The sequence below is a fragment of the Amblyomma maculatum genome, chromosome 5 (assembly GCF_055883805.1).
Source record: "Amblyomma maculatum isolate TAMU_Amacu chromosome 5, ASM5588380v1, whole genome shotgun sequence".
Lineage (NCBI taxonomy): Eukaryota > Metazoa > Arthropoda > Arachnida > Ixodida > Ixodidae > Amblyomma > Amblyomma maculatum.
This window is the reverse complement of record NC_139348.1, coordinates 10178767-10198976: the sequence shown is the minus strand read 5'-3', so window position 1 is coordinate 10198976 and position 20210 is coordinate 10178767. Positions and strand designations below refer to the sequence as shown.

General features: G+C 44.3%; 3 protein-coding genes across 11 annotated transcripts in view; 1 reads left to right on the top strand and 2 right to left on the bottom strand.

The window, feature by feature from the left end:
• The first annotated feature begins 1790 nt into the window (after nt 1–1790).
• The window catches only part of LOC146187746 (uncharacterized), a 37960-nt gene continuing 19540 nt past the window's right edge, over nt 1791–20210 (top strand). For 2 of the 9 annotated variants that reach the window (XR_014707414.1, XR_014707419.1), the window contains exons 1-2: nt 1926–2074; nt 7535–7666. Coding sequence is in view for 3 of the 9 variants with exons in the window: in XM_084603519.1 (XP_084459645.1) it covers nt 2039–2074; nt 7535–7666; nt 8226–8245 (188 nt within the window). In the remaining 6 variants the exon portion in view is untranslated. Of the gene's footprint in view, nt 2075–7534; nt 7667–8225; nt 8246–9475; nt 9617–20210 lie in introns of those variants that run through there. The other 7 variants (XM_084603519.1, XM_084603520.1, XM_084603521.1 and 4 more) reach the window with 7 other exon arrangements.
• On the bottom strand, nt 9636–13086 carry LOC146187748 (uncharacterized). The gene has a single exon (XM_084603518.1). The coding sequence runs from the start codon at nt 12974–12976 to the stop codon at nt 9722–9724; it is 3255 nt and encodes a 1084-aa protein (XP_084459644.1). The 5' UTR covers nt 12977–13086; the 3' UTR covers nt 9636–9721.
• Nucleotides 12987–16888, bottom strand: LOC146187747 (uncharacterized). Its single transcript, XM_084603393.1, has 2 exons — nt 13064–16888; nt 12987–12995 (listed from the first exon to the last, which is right to left on the bottom strand). Exons 1-2 carry the CDS (start codon nt 14720–14722, stop codon nt 12987–12989), a joined length of 1668 nt encoding a protein of 555 aa, XP_084459519.1. The 5' UTR covers nt 14723–16888.

Genomic DNA, 20210 nt, shown 5'->3' with positions numbered 1-20210 from the left:
ACAGCATAACAATATTATTTGTCAACTTATAACAGCATATTATAACATTGAAAAGATCAGCTATTACTTATGTAACACAAGCATTAATACAACTGACATACCAGTTTTGTTATTCTAATGTTGCTACCTATAGTTGAAGAATTCTTTGACAATTTTAGCAGATTGATGCGCTCCACTGCTGATTTGCTTCTTGTTCATTGTTTGACATAGATGAAGCATGTGTGTATGAGCGGAGGTCTTGTCATCACCTTTGCATGCGGTTCACTAATCGGGCAAGCACTTTACATTAAAATAACCAATATGTGCAGCAATCTCGTCCTTTGCACTAAATTGCAGAATATAGTCACAAAATTTCCAGTTAGGAATTTTCACTGTTGATCGTTTTTATCATATATCACATTAACCGATCACTACCGCTGCTTTGCCGGATTTTGCACACGTAATATACATGCAGCACGACAGCCAGTGAAGAGGATATATCAAGCACATAAAAAAAAAAAATCATAAGGGGTGGGCTTTACAGTAACATAAGTCGACATGCAGAGAAGCCCCCTGTTTGTCCGTTTGCATACTGAAAACATCCCTACATCATTCTGCAGTTTTTTTTTTTTTCTTAAAAAAAAAAGTGTATCTGGGAAATCAAATTGGAACGAGGCAGTAAGTAAATATTTTCCAGTGCTGAATGGGGCAGATGTGCCAGGTGTGGTTCAACCAGCATGAATTAACGAAAGATTTTAGCTCTTTATTATTATTTTGCATAATAACCACGGCTCATTTCGTGATATATTCCACCCGCTATTATGCCCAAGCATCCTGTTCTTCCTGTAGTATATGTGTCACTGTGTGTATGTGCTCTAATGATTCGGCGCGCACGTATACGTACACCGCGCGCACTGCCGCGACCCTCCGTAGTAATACAGCGCGTTGCACAATTAGAGGCGCGATGTAGAATGCTTCTCCCAGCTAAACTGTGGAATCCTCGCAGTTAAAATTTTGCACAAAAAGGGCATTTTGTCGCTAGTATTTTTTAATATGAAATTTGTTTGGGGTGCTTGCCTGATTCGATTAAAAGAAGTCAGTTGTTCCCATCTTATGCGGCGGCAATGACCGCTGCCCCAGCAATGGTACTGGTGGCGCCACCTCATGCTGCTACAACAACTCTGTAGCAGGAAAAGAGGGGGCGAACGTTTCTGGCAGAAGGTTTGAGTTGTTGTAAGCAGCATGAGGTAGCGCCACCAGTGCCATCGCTGGGGTAGCGGCTCGTCTGCCGTCGTCGCCGCCGCTTAAGATGAGAACATCTGACTTCTTTTGATCGAATCAGGCATGTACCCCAAACAGATTTGGTATTAAAATATACTAGCAACAAAATACCATTTCTGTGCAAAATTTGAACTGCAAGGATGCCGCGGTTTGGCTGGGAGAGGTACATCGCGCCTCTAATTGTGCAACACGCTAAACTTGCGAGCGGGCTAGTTCTATAGGACTCCGACGACCTCTGGCGCTGCATGGTTATACACAAACACAACACTTGTTTAATTCTCTTGTGTGTGTGTTGTGTTTGTGTATAACCATACAGCGCCAGAGGTCGTCGGGGACGCGACCCTCCAGTCTTACTCGCATTTCATATAACCCAGAGCTGCTTACACTAAAGCTTTACGGATAATATATAGCTACGCTTCGGCGTGGTTTGGTCGGATGTTCTGCTCACTGCAATTCCCTGAGACATCGAAATTGTATACTATCTCGTGTCTCCTGAGGCCGCGTCGTCTGCCATCTCAGTGTCATAGCTGCCATGCCATGAACAGTGGATGGCGCAACCGACGAAAACTAAAACAGACTATATATGCACACCTTTAAAGCCTTCAATTTAATTTTTAAAGTACAATATTAACATTTGCAGTTGCCCTCTTTTTATTTTTTTAGTTAACAAAATGCTGCACTGCTGCAAGCTACGTTCACTGCGGGATGCATTACAAATGGCGGCGGAGATGTTTGCATTTGCTGTCATCTTGCGGGGCCATACACCATATTACTACTGATGACATCGAAAACGCTTCCCGCATTGAATGTATTGGTAAGATTCTCTTAGTATTACTGAAGGTTATAAAAAAAATATTCACAATGGCTTTATTGCATCAGTCATTCATCGCAAAATTTGCGCATAGCTGTAAACTTTCCTTGTGCCCCTCGAAACTAGGAGGTATGGTTTGTTCACGTCGTTTGTATACAAGCGGGGCAGTGTGTGTACTTGTGAGGTTTGTGTGCTTGCGAGTTTCTTATATCAGCCCCTTCGGTCAAGTCTTCTCAGGTGTGCAGTTCTGTACTTGCAGTAGTATGTATGTACAGTTTGGCTCAGTATGCATATGGCTGCAAATCAAAGCCGTTCAGTTTTTTCAGAAACTTGGTGCTTGAAAATTTCGTCATTATCCGGGGTTTGAAACCGGGATCACCACCTGTCCCCGGCAGTCGGTCTACCAACTGAAATGTGCAGCAGATTAGATGCTAGGCGAGAGCGAATTGATGAACAGCTCGAAATGGGAATAGCTGCTGCAGTATACCGCGAATGGCTGCACCCTTTTGCGACTTGACTTGAAAAATTACGCAGGAATCTGCCTTCAAAGTAGATGACTCAACATTTTACGGGAGCTCCGCTGAGTGTTTCGGGCTGTTTACAAACATGAACACTCCATGATGCCTGAAATTTATGTTTATAACTGGTTATAAGTGAGAGAAACCAAGTACAGTTTTAAAAAGCTGTTGATGCAATGTTGGATCGCAGTATGTAGTCCATGAAACGACGTGACATGATTTGGGTAATCAACAGGGAAGATGGGATTTTGTTATTTGCAACCTTGCCTTTTTCGTTGCTGTAATCTGCAACTTTCATCTTCTCTCTCTTTTTAGTAGTTTGTGACTTTCTAGACTATGGTTTCTTTCAATTGGCCGATTTGGGCTACTTGTTAAAACTGGCTGTTTTCAACTGGGCTATTTGTTAAAATGTGGATAAGATAGAGTAGGTGTGTTCAAGCCCACCTGTGTGCACACAGCACACATAGACTGCACTGCAGGTGAGTCCCCATACTTTTGTATGGTCATCAACACACCTTTCTAGAGCGCTGAAACGCCACCATGTCGCGTAAATAAAGGGAAATATGAGGTGTGACAAAATAAACGAGACAAGTGTGTAGCTTGAAAAAAGAGTTGAGTTGGCAACAACTGCTTTGCTGACATCATCCCACACACCTCCCCTATTCATGCACTAAAAATACTTAAATTAGCAAAGAAAAGTCACAGTTTTGGAGTGATGGATGGCTGTTGCAATAGGACAATGCACCCGCTCACATGACCATATCTGTCAAGCAGTTTCTGACCAGCAAAAACATTGCTGTGATGGAGCATCCTACTTATTTACCAGATTTGGCTCCATGTGACTTTTTTTATTTCCTAAAGTTAAATCTTGCTTAAAGGGAACCAATTTTGTCTTATTTGTAGAGGTTCAGGCAAAAACAGAGAATCTCCTGAAGGGCCTTCCAAAAACCTCGTTCCAGAACTGTTACCAGCAATGGCAGAAGTGCAGAAGTGTGTGAATGCTGAGGTGACTACTTTGAAGGTGATAATGTCACAGAGAACTGATTCTAAAAGTGCAGTAATTTATTGGACCAGTCTCGTTTTTTTTGTGTCACACCTCGTATTTTTATCAGGTGCTCGGGTCAGGTGGGGTATGGGGTGAGACCTAAGGTGCATAGGCGTACTCTTTGCCTTGGCAACTGCGTTGTGCCAGTTCCAGAGTATCTGAGCCAAGATAACACTTTCTTAGCACCACTGCATACTGCTGCAGCACTCTAGCCTGGCGTGCTGATTACAGTACTATAATTAGTTAAATGTCAAGAATGCTGTGCCAAATACCCCTGTAAGAAGGCCCTCCTGCCAGTAGAATCAATTTTTTCAGTGTCACCATAGGCTGGGCAAGTTCTTCCTTTCATTTGTTCAAGGCACTGAACACTATCGTCAAAACAACACCCCTTGTCACCTGCTGGCATGAGAAGAGAAAAAACTCGGTTACTGGAAGGTTCCTCTCAGTTGATGTCATTGGTCGAAGGGCTTCCTTTGAAGAATTTTGCCGCTGCATTCTTGACCCGTAACCGACTGTTGTTCACATTGAAAGCCCCTTTTGTGTGCCCCTGCCGATTCCCATGGTGGGATCTTTTTATCACTGTAGCTCGGGGTGGAAAAATTAGGTGCGCTATTGCAGTATTTCCTGCACAAACCTGAGACAAAGAGATGGCGCTCTTCATACCACACTCTCTGTAGATCACAGTAAATCCACTTGCAGTAATGCTCACAGCATCCAGCATTTGCATGTAAAAAATCGAGATCATCTAGTTTCTGTCAATTCCATGTCTAAAAAAAAAATGCTCTCCACAATGCACATTGCAAATGCTGTTTATTCCATCACAGCAACTGGGTTCACTACTGTGATGTGTGTGCCAAATCTGGTCACATCAGATGGTTATGAGAATAGGAGGTGCCAATTTTACCAAACATATTGCGTGTGCATATAACAATAGCACACAGATTACAAAAACGTTTCCTGCATACTTGAACAAAGCTGCTTCCAAGAAGTAAATTTCCATTGCATGCAGAGGTGAATCTTTGCTGTAGCACTGTAATATTTGTGAATGTAAAAGTCCTCCCTTGCCATCCAAGCCAACTCGTTTGTTCTGCGCATTGCATACTTTCTCTAGTCAGGCTTCATATCCTCATTTTAATGTGCATAGCTAAATGTGCCGGTGCTTTTGTTTTTTTCTTAATAATAAAGGATTGGTTGTGAGGAAAAGGGAGGGATTGTTAAATGAATGAAAAAAGATTGGCCAATCTATTGAAGTCGAGGAGGGAGTGCTGATATGGTTCCTGTTTCCAAGCAGGATACGAAGACATCATTGCACAATGATGGATCTGACCAAAAGGAGATTTCAGTGCATTATGTGGAGGCTATATGGAAAAAATACTTCAGCGGAACACTTCATAAAGGGCATGTCATGCTTATTTTGGCAGCCACTTTTACTATCATTGCAACAGTACAGCTAGCAGTGCTGACAAAAGGTTTTTCACTCTTGCCAATTTCTGGGAATTGCAAGTTTTTTTGCAAGGGATCACCTTATGCCACACTATTTGCACTGAACTTGCAGAATAGCCTCTCGGGCAGAATGTCAGGCCTTCTGAAGTTTCGTTGATCACTGTAATGCCCCACACTCTTTCATCCTTTGTGTCGCAGTTCTCAGAAAACTAAGTGCTGGAGCGTAACCATGTTTCTTTAAGGACAGCTACTTCTATGTCCTTTGTAAGAAGTGTAAACTCAAGCCGGAGTTTTCTTCATGACGGCCCTGCTGTTAATGTTTATAACTATCGCCATCTCTGTGTTTAATTTTTGCTGCTATTATTTCTAAGAGTCTTCATAGTGTTCTACCCATGCATGTGCAATTTTCTGGGTTTTACTTTTTGTGTATCTAGCTTGGTGTTAATGTCGTCATTTCTTCCATACGTGGAGCTGTGCTAATGCTTTTATTCCTTTTCAGCAAAACAAATCTTTGCTTCGTTTGCTTTCATGCATCAGTTTCCTTCTTGTAGTCTTGCAGTTTAATGAATACCTTTTTGCAAGCTTTCTTCCTTTGGCAGTTACCGGTTTAAAGCAATAGATGACCAGGCTGAAGACCGCCAAGGCAGGGAATGCAGGGAATGGCACAGAGGCATGTTGAAAAGGAAAAACACAAAATTGCATTTATTGACCTGCAGTCAAAAGGAATTTGGAGAACAGTGGGAAAATGCAGCGAATGACGCAGAGGCATGTGAAACAGTAAAACACAAACATGGCATTTATTGGCTAGCAAGTAAAAAGGAATTTAGGGGACATCAACACTGCCTGTAAAAATGTGACTCAACGTCACTAATCGTTCCTCTCTATGGCTCGGTTTGCAGTTTGCGCACAGGCACTTTGCTACTTGCTTAATTTCACTTAATTTTGTGCCTCTGCTATCTCACACATACTCATTAATTAGCATGCAGCCGTAAGCATCATGTGAAAGGTCACTCGGCACAGATATAAAGCCCGCTTCGACCAAAACATACAAACATCGTTGTAAGGCCTAGGGGTAGCACATCTGACTTGGCATCCAACAGTTCCAGGTTTGATTCCTGTCCTTCCCTCCGTAAAGCTACTACCAACCTGGCTATGTCATGTGGTCTCAAGACATCATACAACCCACAGGCTGATCAATGCTTGGCTATGCCATCTCCCATTTAACATGTACCAGATGCATGTCTATGATTTTTTGTCTACAGTACTGACAGATTTTCTGCAGAGCGGGACCATTAACACTGTCACATTGATACACAAGTACTTACAGGAGTAGAATGACCATAACACAAGATATTTGGTACTCATAGCAAAGAACCCAACAATTACACACTCATTTAAGTTTTTGGGAATAGGCAGGAAGTTGGGATGGAGCAGATTAAAATTTTTAAGGGTATGGGGAGCCTCAGTCTGCTAGCCAGCGTTTCGACAAGAAGGATTGTCATCATCTAGGCAATGCATTCATCACTGGCAAAAAAAAATTAAAAAAAAAGAATCGAAGAATAGGAAAGGCACAGTAACTGTCTCACGTTTCTGTGGACACCTGAACTATGCTCTGAGGGAAGGGATGGAGGAGGGAATGAAAGACTGAAGACAAAAGAACAATGAGGCATCCACTTAAATTTTGCCTAGAAGGGTACAATAATGACAGCATTAACAGGTCCCGTTTGCAGCTTCTCTTGCGAACTTACATTCCTGCTTATGCACTTTACAACACCCTTAATCAGTAATTTCTTAATTTCCTCTTCTGCTATCTCATACATACTCTTTGTATAGTAATAAGCTACTATATTATGTGAAAGACTACCTAGCATAGATATAAAGCCTCGCTTAACAAAAACATACAGACATGTTTGCGTGGCCTTGAGTCGGGATGTCCCACTCTGAATGCAAAGTTCCTCAGAAGGAAATAGGCTTGGGTAGGTTGGTAAATCATCTTAACTCAGGAAGCATAGCGCAGGAAGACTGGAAAACGAGGACAACACAGGACTAGCGCTAGCCCTGTGTTGTCCTCGTTCTCCGTTCTTCCCGCGCTGTGCTTCCCGAGCAAAGTTCCTGGAGGGTTGGATTGCCTTCGTCCTGCTATATGAAATGACAAGCCTGAAGCTTCTGTCAAATCGGCCATATCACATGGTCGCATGATGTCGCAGAACCCTGCAATTGATCAGTGTCCGACCATGTCCGCTGCCAGCCATGCCCGTGATTTTTAGCTCAATTCAGATGCTGGAGTTTTCTAGAAAATGGGACTTTTAGCCTTATTGCATTGAAAGGTGCGGTAGCAGAGGGCTCTGAATTATTTTAAGGTACTGTGGTAAGTGACAACCTTGTGCTGTACAGCCTTTTACATGTCATGTGCATTACAGTATCATTGACAGCAGTTAAATGGGCCTCCACTTTCAGGAGGAAGACTGCCGAGGAAGTGGACAGGGCAGTAAGATGGCAAACTTGAACTTGAAAGAAGTGCTGTCCAGGCATGAGGCATGTGTGTCCAAGCATGAGGAACTGCGACAAATGACGCAAAGAGGAAATCAGGTTGAAGTTGAGCCCTACAGTACTCAACTTTAGGGCCTTTGCATGAATGCTTTGTATATATTTTTTAATATACTTACAAACTTTCAAGACAACAGCACAATGTCAATGTAAACATTGCTGGAGAGAGTGGGAGCTAGTTGCACCATCAAGTTCAACAGAAAGTCGAGCTAGTTATTACTATGTGATACTTTAGCATAAGCAGTGCAAATACAAAGGACAGGAACTCAAAGACAGAGCAGTGCCAGTCCTCCTCTAGTTCAGTCTTTTGTTATTAAAAGACAGTCTTGAGATACTTACCAGCATGAGCAATTTGTCTGCAACAGGTGCTTTAAGAGTTGAAAAGGTTATGTGCATGCTTTTAGAAGTACTCATACCCATCAGCCGTTAACAACACCATAAAGATAACTCATAAAGGTCTTCTTGAGTATCTTCCCAATCTAGTGCACTGGGGTGAGCTTGAGGCTTTTCTCTCCTTGATGCAGAGTGATAATGTGCCAGTTGCTTATGTGCTTTTCCTGACCTTAGTTAACATCTCACTGTCCCTTTAATCTGCCTGCAGGAGGAGCATTCAGAGGACAGGTACAAAATCTTTCGCTGTTGCAAATTTGAGGTGGTCTAAGGAACTATAATACATACCTACATAGAGCTTAGTAGAACATTAAGAATATGCTCACTGCATCATGCCTGTGCTAATTGTGAGCCTACGTAAAGCCTACAAGGTATATAAGTTTTTTGTCCTAATATATACATATATATATTTTTTGTCTTGCAACATGCACCATATTTTATTCACTGTTTCAGCTACAACTGTCAGTGAATGTCAAAAATACATTCTTTAGTTAGAAGAGCAATTTCTTCAGCATAGCATTGTCAGCTGTGGTCTGCATTAGACTACTGCTAAGCTGTGTTAACTAGCTAACTGGCAGTGGCACAGGTAGAAATATTTTTTTGGGGATGTTGTGTGCCACCGGGAAAAAAAAAAAAAAAAATGGGCTAAGCAAAAAAAGGAGAAAGAAGGAGGATAGCTGCGCTCTGGCTGGCTGGTTGACAAATATTAATTAGCTAGCCTTTTAACTATTACTGCTAAACTCTCTGTTGTGGCCCAGTGCAAATAATATACATACAAATTTTTTAATTTGTGAAAATGCCATTCCTGTGTTGCAGTGCGAGGACTTTCGGGCCACACTCGACAGAAGTGAAACTGAGTGGATGCAGACAGTTCTAGCCACACAAACAAATGTGTGTTGCACAATGGCACAGCTATCCCGTGGTCTCTTTTTTAAGGCACCCGGTAGGGAGCAGTGAGGGACTGAGCTTGTGACAGGTGTGCAACAAGTACTTGCAGGCTTGGCATGCACCCGAGTTTGGCTCGTAATTCCTGTTGGTGTTGTGATGAAGAGAATGGCATTTGCGAAAAACTAAAACTGATATGAATATTATTTCCAGTACACTATAAATCTCTCAAGAAATAAAGACCTGACCAGTAATGGGTAAAAGGATAACTGTTTAATATTAGTTCCTGGCAGCTAACCTGTCTCAGCTGTATTTAACTGTTGCCCATCACAGCTGACAATGTTATGCTGAATGAAGTGATCTTCCAGTTTGAAAATCCTATTTTGAATTATTGCCAACAGTGCAACACCTCTTATACTGCTTATTGCTGTCAAGGCTGATAGCCAGCATACATCAGTACAAAGCGCACTGTTGCAGATACCAAAGGTGTGATAATTAGCGGGACATTGCCAAGTGTGAGATTACCGTGGTAGGATGGGAAGGTGGTGTACTTGACCTTGAAAACTTCCACTTCAGGTAAAAAGGCAGCAAGCTTTGCGGAAGGAGTGCCATGTTAACCTGGAAAGAAATAACAGAAACAAGCAGCAAAACCAAAAAAGCAACGAAGAGATAGCAGAGCAAGCATAAACTCGGCAGCAAATTTTCTTTTTTTATTTGGAAGTGGGGAGGGGGGGGGGGGGGGGGGGGGTAATTTGCTTAGCTGTGAACTTAAACAAAGGAGAAAGAGAGAAACATTTGGGCTAAAAAGAGTAATCCAGCAATTCATGAGTTCATAATTTGGAGTTTTTCCTTAGCGCTAGCTGAACATGACTGTGAGCAGAAGAATACCTTGCCATCTAAATTTCCTTTTAATTTTTGAATGCAGTCCCTGTGAAAAGATTTAAGGCATAGACCACATTTAATATTTCCAGTCGTTGGGCCATTCAGTGGCTGCCTGCAGACACAGTGTAAGTTATACACAAATATTCTTGGCCGCACATGAACAGTTAAAGAAATAGTTTCTGGGAAGTCATCTATGGTGCCTTTCTTTATACACTCTAGTAAATGGCTCCGTAGCATACCCTGATTAAGATTCATTACTGATGGATCTCTGTCAGATGCTATGTAATACATATTAGCAATTGCAAACAAGCCACAGTCCAAAGTGGTACCCTGATTTTGAGCGGGTTTGATGCTGATCGTTAATGTTGAAAATGGCATTTTTAATATGTGACATATCTGTTTAACGGCATCAGGGGGTATATCTTCATCAATGGAATCATACACATATACTGTATTTGGGGGCGCACATGCATTAGTGACAGTAAGCCAGTGATCTGGGTTGCGAGTATGCAAGATCTGAACAAATGGGCCCTTCACTTGAGAAAAACGTAGCCTTTGTCCCAATAGAACATCTTGAAACCCTCCCATATAAGAAAATTTTTGACGAATCAAGTACTGGGCAACATTAATGACACTGTCTGACAGTGAACTATGTCTAGCAATAGCCTCTAGATCTCTGTCACATAATGAATAGAGCTTATAAATTTGCAACGTCTCGGCTTTAACAGAAGCAAGGTCTATTGTATTTTGCTTTGTCGAGCTCACCTCAGTGCCATTCACTTTAATGGGACGCACTGTGCTGGCCTTAACTGCAGGTACTACAGGCTTATTAGTGCTTCCATAACTATTTCCTGTATTTATGGGACTTGGTTGGTGAACTAGTGGGCTTGTCCTGTTTTGCTGTACTGAAAACAATCGCTTAGTAGCTTTCACTTTTTTTGGACGACCTCTTCTGGCCTTAACTACAGGTATTACAAGCTTAATATTCCCAAAGCTACTTCCTGTATTTAAGGTGCTCGTTTGTTGAACTGCTGGGCTTGTTTGAATTGTTAAACCTTGTAAATTTTGCCCAGCCTGACTTTGCTGTGCATATGCTGCTGTGAGCTGTCTTCCAAATGCCTTAATAGCCAAAACATTTTCTCGCGCCTCTTTTTCACTTCCCATGGATGCAATATTTGCGACACTCTTGGCCATAATCTCAAGCTCCTTGTACACCCAGCAGAATATCTTTTGCGGTGTGTTTAGCTTAAGAGGTGAAGATACCTGAATGCTACTTGTTACTACTGGCTTTGTGGGCGTAGCTGTAGGGCTTTCACTTAAAAAATGCTCCTTTTGCCATCTGCTAGGAATGCATGCTGTATCGAGTACTCTTTCCTGTGCAAATGAGCGGACTGCCATTATATGCGAACAAGGCAAGCCGTACTGGTTGAAAAAAGTACATGTACAGCTGTCCAGATTTTGACTGACACAATAGTCTTTACTTCCTAAAGCCACATTAAATGAGTTGAGAAGTGAACTGACTTGATAATTAGCAGTCTTAAATTTTTCATATTGTTCGAGCAGTTTATCTTTAGCTTCTGATGTGCAGCAACGGGACAGTTCTAATTGAAATTCATCTATACAATTTACATTTACATTAATCTTCATTTCCTTCAGCTTTGCAAACTGTAGAGAGGCGGCGTCATTGTCAACATACTCTATCAATCCTCCTACAGCCTCCACTAAATGCATACCAGGACGAAGGAAACTTTTAAGCTTTTGATTGTGGCTTTCAATTCGGTTATTTGTATTATTTCCTAGGGTTACAAGGCTTTTCCTGTAAGCATGCACCCACATCTCTCTACACGAGTCCCACTGCTGCATATAATAGGAAAAGAATCCAGCAGGAGCTACATTACGCAATTGATCTAACATGTCAGAGTACTCTTGATGAGTTTGAGAATAGACTAATGCTTTTACAAGTGGAAGGAGTAATTTTCGTTGCCCTCTTGCTTTATCATTAATATTTCTATGGAGGCAATTCAGCACGTGCCATGTGCACAGTAAAATTGTGCTGTTCGGAAGAAGAGAACTGAGGATACGCATTTCGTTCATGTCTTTATCTATCATTACCACCTTACATCCTGATACAACAAATGGATTAAATTGTATAAATTTTTCAAACATGGCCCTTATAATTTCAGCGGTTTCATTTTGTACGAATGCGTAGCAGACGCACCGCCCACGCCCACGGCCATCTTCGATGAGAACAGAGTACAAAACATAACCTTCAATATTAACTTTATATGTCCCATCTACAAATATAACATCAGGATATTTTTCCAGCATCTCACGCATCTCACTTGTTTGGAACAAGATAAACTGCAACTCATGTTGATTGTCTTTTTCGTAATGAATGACCCAGTTTGGATTTCTTTCAATTAAAGTTTCTACCTGCTGAACTAGCATTTGCCCGTGAGTCTCCTTATTTCGAACTGGTACAGAGTAAATTTGTTTTAAATTGTTTACATCTTTCGTAGTTAAAGTTTTACCCGTCTTTTGTTGAACAAGTTTCTTGAACTCTTTCGAAGCAACGTTACATTTCACCAGATCACATAGTTGATTTTTTTCATTACTGTTCAGAAGTCTTTGGTTTGTGTATAAATTGTAATGACTAAGGTCGTGATTGTGCACAGTTTTCAGCTGAATTATTTTGTAGTGCAGAGATGGAGACTTGTGAAGAGCCAGTGAAACAAGCATTTCACAACCAATGCTGTTGTAAGACTGGTTTGGACGTTTTCCAGTACTGCGTATCCTAGCATTACCGCTATGAATACAGCGATAAGTAATTCTCAAAAATTCATAATCTTTAGATCCTGACTCTAAGGGGTTTTTGTTTGACCTAGCGACATGAACGACATGCTTCCCCTCCTTACACCACTCATCAAAACATTCCTTAAAAGAAACAAAACTATCAAATGTGCCATTCAGGCAAATTTTGCTCCCTCCCCCTCCAGATATTGTGTTAGAAGCCTTAGTTGCATGAACATGGGCAAGGGTTACATCTTCACAAAGCTCACTATGGCAGCCTGGTGCTAAAGGCAGGAGATGCTCAGATGGGGTATCAATTAGCCAAGTGTCACCAAGGCCACCAGTTGCTCTCTCCCTTTCCTGTTTAAGAGATTCTATTTTTTGGATAGCTTGACTGTCTGGCATATCACATAAGTTAGATTTTCTGCACAAAGCAGATGCTACCAGACAGCGTCTGCGTCGCTTGGCAGCACTGGGCTGTGCACTGCTCACTGTGCCACCCTCATGCGCAGACTTTTGCACCTTCGAGTGAGCCTGGTCATTGAAATTGCCAACTTCTCCATAAGGTACTGAAGCAGCCAAACGACGCCGTCGCCGCTTAGCAGCACCGGACTTTGCTTTGATTAGGCTAGTATTCACGACACATTTGCATGCACTCTGGCCTTCTTTAGATGGTGATCGTGCACGGCTTTTGCAGCCAGTAACCTCTACGACAACACCGCACAAAACAGCTGCAAAGTCTGCCAGCTCACAATTTTTTTGGTGGTGGCTGGCCACACAGCTGTCACAGGCAATGCTGCGCAGGTCACTAGCTTGCCCTTCACCGTCCACACAGCATGCTGCAGTAGAAGGAGGCGCACAGGCATTTCTGTAAAAGTGTGCCTGCACTGTCCTCACTACTGCAGAATAAGGTGTGGCACGCTGCAAGGGCTTGGCACCTGTTTTGGCAAGTACTCTGGTGTCTCTGCCTGTGGCAGAGCTTGAACCTTTTCCTTGCCGAAACAGTGCCGCAGCCTTCCGCTTCTTCTTTGATACAAGTACCCACTCACTGTTGCCATGGTTGCAGACAGCCTTTGGTACAGTTGCTTTAGGAGCACTGACTGTACCTTCCTCTATGGAAGAGCACACAGCAGGGCTGCTTTTGTGCGACACCTGTGAGGCTCCATCATTCACCTTGGCACAGGTGGTGCTTGCACCTTGGCTGAGAGTCATAGGCTTGGTAAAAGGCACACAGCCTTCAAGCCTCTTCTCAGCCTTTCCCCATCCGGGTACACCTGAGCCATGGGACACAGAGGAAGGCAGGCTGTCCCAGGTAGTCCAAACTTTACAACCTTTTTGCCGGACACGAACACCTCCAACAAGCACAAAGCCAGCTCCCCAAAGGGTAGCTGGAAGCTGGTCAGTGCCGCCCCGTTGCAAAGGAGTATTGTTTGTTCCCTGGACAGGAGCAGGAGTTGCAGGTTGCTTGCTTACTACTCCTAAAGTACAAATAGGTGAATATAGAGGAGGAAAGTCTGCCTCACAAATCATGGCCTCCCTGGCTGGCTTGGCCCAGCCAGTCCAACTTGTGGATACCCGACTCTCCTGGTACCTCTGTTGAATGGACCGCCTCTCAGCAACAGCAGCCAGGCTGCAGGCCTCCTGGTAGAGATACTCCGCCAGCACCTGGTTTCCTTGCCGGCTCGGGTGCACACCATCGCGGCTCAGGTAGCTGCTCCAGCATCCAACCAAGCCGCCCAGGAAGCGGAAACCCCGCTCGCGGCATAGCTCCTGTAATGCAGCGTTTACCTGCCTGTACCGCTCGTTCGTGCGGTGCAGCTGAGTTTCGCTTTCAGCAACCCTATACTCGTTCTGCCCTCGTGGGAGAACGGCGGAGAAAGCTACTTGCATCGAAGATTTGCTCTTGACAATGCCGCTAGCCAACCGACGGTACTTCTCAATGCACATGCTAACACTCTCAAGAGTGTTGTTCGTGCCAACATGAATAATGAGAACGTCGATGTCGAATAGCTGAGTAGCTACCGCCGAGAGCAAATTTTCTATCTTTATCCCTCTGTGTGCACTCACATCAACAGCCAGACCAGGACGCGATGGAAAATACTGATTAACATATTTCACCATTGAATCACCGGCCACCAAAACCCGATTCATGTTGATCTGTGCAGCGCAGATTAACAGAGGTAGAGAAGTTTAAAACCTGTTTAAAACACGCAATTCAACACACGACTGACGTCAATCGCAACAGTTAACAGAAAGCGAGGATTAACAAAAATGCGAACTGACTTGAATCGCAACACAGCGAAGATTAACAAACTAAAAAAAAAAATAATAAAAAACGAAAAGCAACTGTACACGCAAATTAACGTGCAAATTAGGACAATCGGCACAAACGCCTAGCGTTATATCGAATTCTAGAAAAACTTATCGCAGGAGAAAATGCTTGTTGGGGCGTCTTGAACAGGCCAAGGACGATGCAGCCGATGGATGAGAATCCTAGGCAAAGTCTGAGCGTGGATTTGAGCAGAGACCTGATCCAGACACCCGCCTGCCTGAGTGCCTCCTTGCTGCTTTCTCTCTCGACTAGAACTTTCGCACTTCAGCCTCGCTGGGAGAGGGATTAGAACGGCCCATGCATGTTTCGAGACTTCAGCAGTTGCGCGCCGCGCGCCGATTGGTTGGCAAGGCTCCGCGATTGCTTCCGCACAGCGCGCTGGTTGGTTGGTAAACTTATGACACTTGGGTAGCCAGGTGAGGGTGGGGAAGGGGCGTGAGCAGGGCAGCGACACGCACTTGGCCTGCTCTACCTTCAAAGCCCAGCCTACAATGCGAAGCTGTAGCTGTGCATTGTAGCCCCCAAAATTGTCTTTTTCTTTCTTTTTTCTTTTTTTTCTTTTTTTTTTTTTTTTTTTTGCAAGTGCGGTAATTGTTTGCCAGCTTTGACAATTTGTCCCCTTTATATATCAGTGAGAGCAGGCAAGGAAATGGCATGTGGCGGTCAAGGAATGGAAAGGGGGGGGGGGGGGGGGAATCGAACTGCGGAACGAGAGCAGGCCGTCCACTGATCAGAGCGGTCACCCGCACCTGGGGCGCTGACAAAGTGTCGGCAGAAATTGCATCGCAGTGTCATAGGATCAGGCAGACGGCAACGCTAAATAAAAGTCTGTACATATCTTTCACATAAAATCGCGACATCCTGCAAAAAATGCCCCGAAACTCTGAAGGGATTCTCAATGGGTGCGTAAGTGACGGTTTGTTTCGATAGTAATTACAGGAAAAAATGGAACTTGGCACAATTGGACAAGCGTGAGTCCCCTGGTGGCTAGCTTTAGCCCCTGTTTTTGCCGTGTGTGCACACTGCCCGAAATTGGGCAATTGGCATCGTGCGTGAAAAACAGCACGCCTTTCGGTTGTATATTGCACAGCAGCGTTAAACTGCAAATTTACTCCTTGGCTATTTGATTATCTCGGCTACCGAAACCCGACACCGCATATCTTCCGCTCACGCTATAACCTCGAACATATACATGAGTGTAAATTCCATGCACGAGACATTTAACCAGAAACGAAGCTACATGCAGATGAGCACTTAATTGGCCAGTCCTTTCCTAAACGCCTAAAGAACATCGCTGTTCGTACGGAAGCGGATCATACGCATAGCGTAAACCTACCAGTGCCCCCAAAATAAAACGGAGCACACGAACGAACAAAATTTTGTTTCGCGGCGTGCTCTGCAAGTGCACGGCCGGATGTTCTGTTTTGACACCCTTGATGTCCATGTCTTCAGCACGCGGGACGAATTAGGAGAGCACTTTTTGTGCGAGCCCGTGCTTCGTTTTTTTAAGGTGTATTAGGACGTCGGAGGTCGGTGCAGGATCGAAGACAGCGCAGATGCTAGGAGTAGCTCGGTTAGGTTACGAGCAAATCGAGGTGGCAATTTAATAATTTAATTGTAGAAACGAGAACTGTCCGATCGTGAATGGACATACATGCGTATTGCTGGAGTACGTCGCGTCGCCTGCCGCCTGCAACCTGTGCGCGTGACAAGCGGTGCTCGCCGCACACAACTTTGAGTGAATACAATGATCTGCGTCATTGTGGGAATACGACGTAAGAATTGCCGAGACCTTCTTAGCACCTCCTAGAGCGTCACGAAAGCTGAGCTTCATGCACGCGTAGCAAACGGAATGCGGACGTACCTGCACAGAGAATTGAATGGATACGTCGGATGTATATATCTTTAGACACTTGGTTTGTAATATAGGTGTAAAGTTGGGTTAGTTGAATCTGACTCACGATGAAGTTAGCGCAAAAAACGAGGGCCCAGGAAGCGCTCATGTTGAGTCTTCTTCCATAGTCCTAGTTTTCTGCGCTAACTTCATGTTCTTTGTCTTGTTACCCAGGCACGCTCAATATATGATTACGTTGAGATGTTAATATTTCAGGCAACCAGTTCACAATGATCTTTAAAAGGCTGAAGAGCACTTTAAGAAAAGGCACGAATACATTGGATGAAGGCATTGTGGGACAGCTTTCATCTTGATATGCCTCAGCTGAGGACTAGACCTACGCTCATGCGGCCCGTCGCGCATGCATTTCATTTGAAGCGAAAGCTTCACTACGCTATAGGTAGACCCGCGCTTCACGTCATAGTTTAACTTTCAAGCAAACTTCCTTTCGTATAAGCCAATGCATGGATGGATGGATGGGAAAACATTTATTTCATCGGCTTTAAGTGGTTTAGTTTGCTTGCTGGCCGCGCCAGATGGCCGCCAGTTGCGTCCTGTCGGTGATCTCTTCGGCCCACTCAGTGACCCGAGCCTGGATGGCCGGGTCCGAGCAGCGCAGCACGGCCTCCCACTCCTCCAGAGATGGAGCTGGCAGCAAATCGGCGGGTGGCGGATAGGCCGCGCACCCCCATGTAATGTGGTCTAAAGTAGCGTCGACGCCACACTCTTTGCATTCAGGGTCAACCTGCTCTTTGAATATATGTGAATAAACTTTGGGGCAGGGAAAGGAGCGGGTTTGTAGCTGGCGCCAGATTATCTCCTGGGCCTTGCTTAATGAATTGTGCGGTGGAGGGAAGATGCGCCTTTCCAGGCTAAAATGGCGAGTTATATCATGGAACGAGAGCAGGCCCTCCCTCGCGCCGCGGGAAACGAGGTGCTCACCGCCCGGCCGACGAAACCTCGGGCATAGCCAATGCATAATTTACGAGAGAGAGAAAACCTTTATTACACGTAGGAATTCGGGGCACGCAAGAAAAAATACAGACGGTTTAATTGAGTTGATCATGGAATATCGTGCAGCAGCAGGGCGTTTTGACAGATTGTGTGTGTTGTGTCTAAATTATTATACGTTATTAAGGCAAAAACCTTTCTAGGCTCATGAAGCGAAATCCCGTGCGCGAGATTTGTCAACGTCTGGCCAGCAGGTCAAGCCTGTTGCGACCTCATAGGCTCGCTTGAGGATCCGGTCTTGTATGCCCAGGTCCGAACTGCGCAGCGATTCCGCGAGATGTGTTCTTGTCTAGCGTTCCTGCCATCTGCAATCCCTCACTTAAATGCGCGCCAAGGAACGCCACGCGACAGAAGCGATCGTGCACCGTCTAAACACACTCGGCAGTTATATGTAGCACTGCAATGAACGCCGATAAGAGGCAAAGGATAGGAGAGGAAGGGTAGGCTTTCGCCATTCTCCTCTTAGACATCTGAGAGACTAGTTTTTTTTGTTTTTTGTTTTTTTTTCTTTTTTTTTTTTTAATCAGGCGGTCATGCTTCCAAACAAGACTATGTGCTGCAACACTAAAATTTCCGAGAGCACTGCAGAATCTGCAGTGGAGAAATGCGAAAGCTTTAGCGTTCTTGCTGCACAGGTACATCGCGCGCCCCTTGTCGAACACAACCAGCGTTCCCGTGAACGCATCAGAGTTCACCGGAGTTATAATTTGCTCACAAGAAGGGAAAGGCGCAGTATCTGTCACGCTTATTTCTGTGGACACCAGAACCGCACCCTAAGGGAATGGCGGAGGTATTGAAAGTGGAAAATAGAGCCCCGCCGGGTTGGCGCAGTGGTAAGACGCCCGACTACTGTGCCGGAGTTCCCGGGTTCGAACCCGACCTCGGCGGCTGCGTTTCGATGGAGGCGAAACGAAGTGGCGTCCGTGTGCTGTGCGATGTCAGCGCACGTTAAATATCCCCAGGTGGTCGAAATTACTCCGTAGCCCTCCACTACGGCTCCTCTTTCTCTCTCTCCGCTTTCACTCCCACCTTCCTCCCTTCCCTTACGGCGCGGTTCAGGTGTCCACAGAAAAAGTGTAACAGATACTGCGCCTTTCGCTTCCTGTGAACCAATCAAAAGAAGAGAAAGAGTAGCCGTAGTGGAAGGCTACGGAGTAATTTGGACCACCTGGGGATCTTTAACGTGCGCTGACATCGCACAGCACACGGACGCCTCTTCGTTTCGCCTCCATCGAAACGCAGCCGCCGTGGTCGGGTTCGAACCCGCGTACTTCGGCCCGGAGTACCCGGGTTCGATCCCGATTAGAGCACTGCACGGGCTCAGGCCTGAAATTTGCCGTTTTTCCGGGCCCGGGCCGGGCTCGGGCCTGAATTTGCGGGCTTGGGCCGGGTAAGGGCTTGAAGGGGTGGCTTGGGCGGGCTTTGGCTGGCTGTGCAGTGCTTCTTCGGGAATGAAGAAATCCCGCCGCTAAAGTCATGAAAGTGGTTTACGAATAAACCACTAATAGTACATTTTTTAATGTCGAATGAGAGAAAGCTAATTTATAGACCGAGTTTAATCAGCTGCACTTAGTGGTTTGCCGAAGTAACTTAGGTGCGCACGCCACTCGGCACTCAACACAAGCGAAAAACAAAAAAAAAAGAAAAAGAAAATGTGGGCAAAACAACTCGGCTAGCTTGGGATTTTTCAGCCATCAGTAAGCACACTTCGTCGTATCACTGGAGAAGCGCCTTTAATTGCATGTCGGCAGGCAGCCGTCTTTTTTTCAAAAAATCTCTACGCTACGAGAAACGTAATTGAATAAGAACGTATTTCATTAGGAATCTTCGGTTGTTCAAACACATATTTATGCAAAATAAACAGGCGTCTTTTTCCGCCTCCATAAAGATGCGGAGAGCGGCGATGAGTTATTCAATACAATATTGTCGCACAAGATCCTGTGGATTTTTTTTTTTCCTGCCCTTTATGAGACAGGTTCTTGTGGCGTAGTTGCCAGGGGCAGTCTCTTTGTGTGTGATTAAGCAAATAACTTCCCTCAAGAGCTAATTGATAATACAGAGCCATATTTAAAATCTTTGTAATCCATAGCTCTTGAGTGGTGTTAGAAATTTCTTGTCCAGGCATTTGCTTCTGCCAGTACTTTAAAATGACCTCTTCAGCTCAGAAGAATATTTTGTGACATTTTTCTCACATCTTAATTTTTACTATATGTACCATTTAAGCAGCATTATTTAATTTAACAGTACTATCAGTTCTATGCAGGGCTAAGACAGGAGCTTTGCTCAGATCAAAAGTACACTCATAGTAGTAAATTACAAAAAATGCATTACACATGAAATACAGTCATCACCAAAGAAAAAAAAAAAAAGTGAACGACATACCTGCCATCGCTAATCCAGCA

Bases quoted from the DNA above. Each gene is read 5' to 3' on its own strand.
- LOC146187747 (XM_084603393.1), bottom strand. From the start codon at position 14,722: ATGAATCGGGTTTTGGTGGCCGGTGATTCAATGGTGAAATATGTTAAT.
- LOC146187748 (XM_084603518.1), bottom strand. From the start codon at position 12,976: ATGCCAGACAGTCAAGCTATCCAAAAAATAGAATCTCTTAAACAGGAA.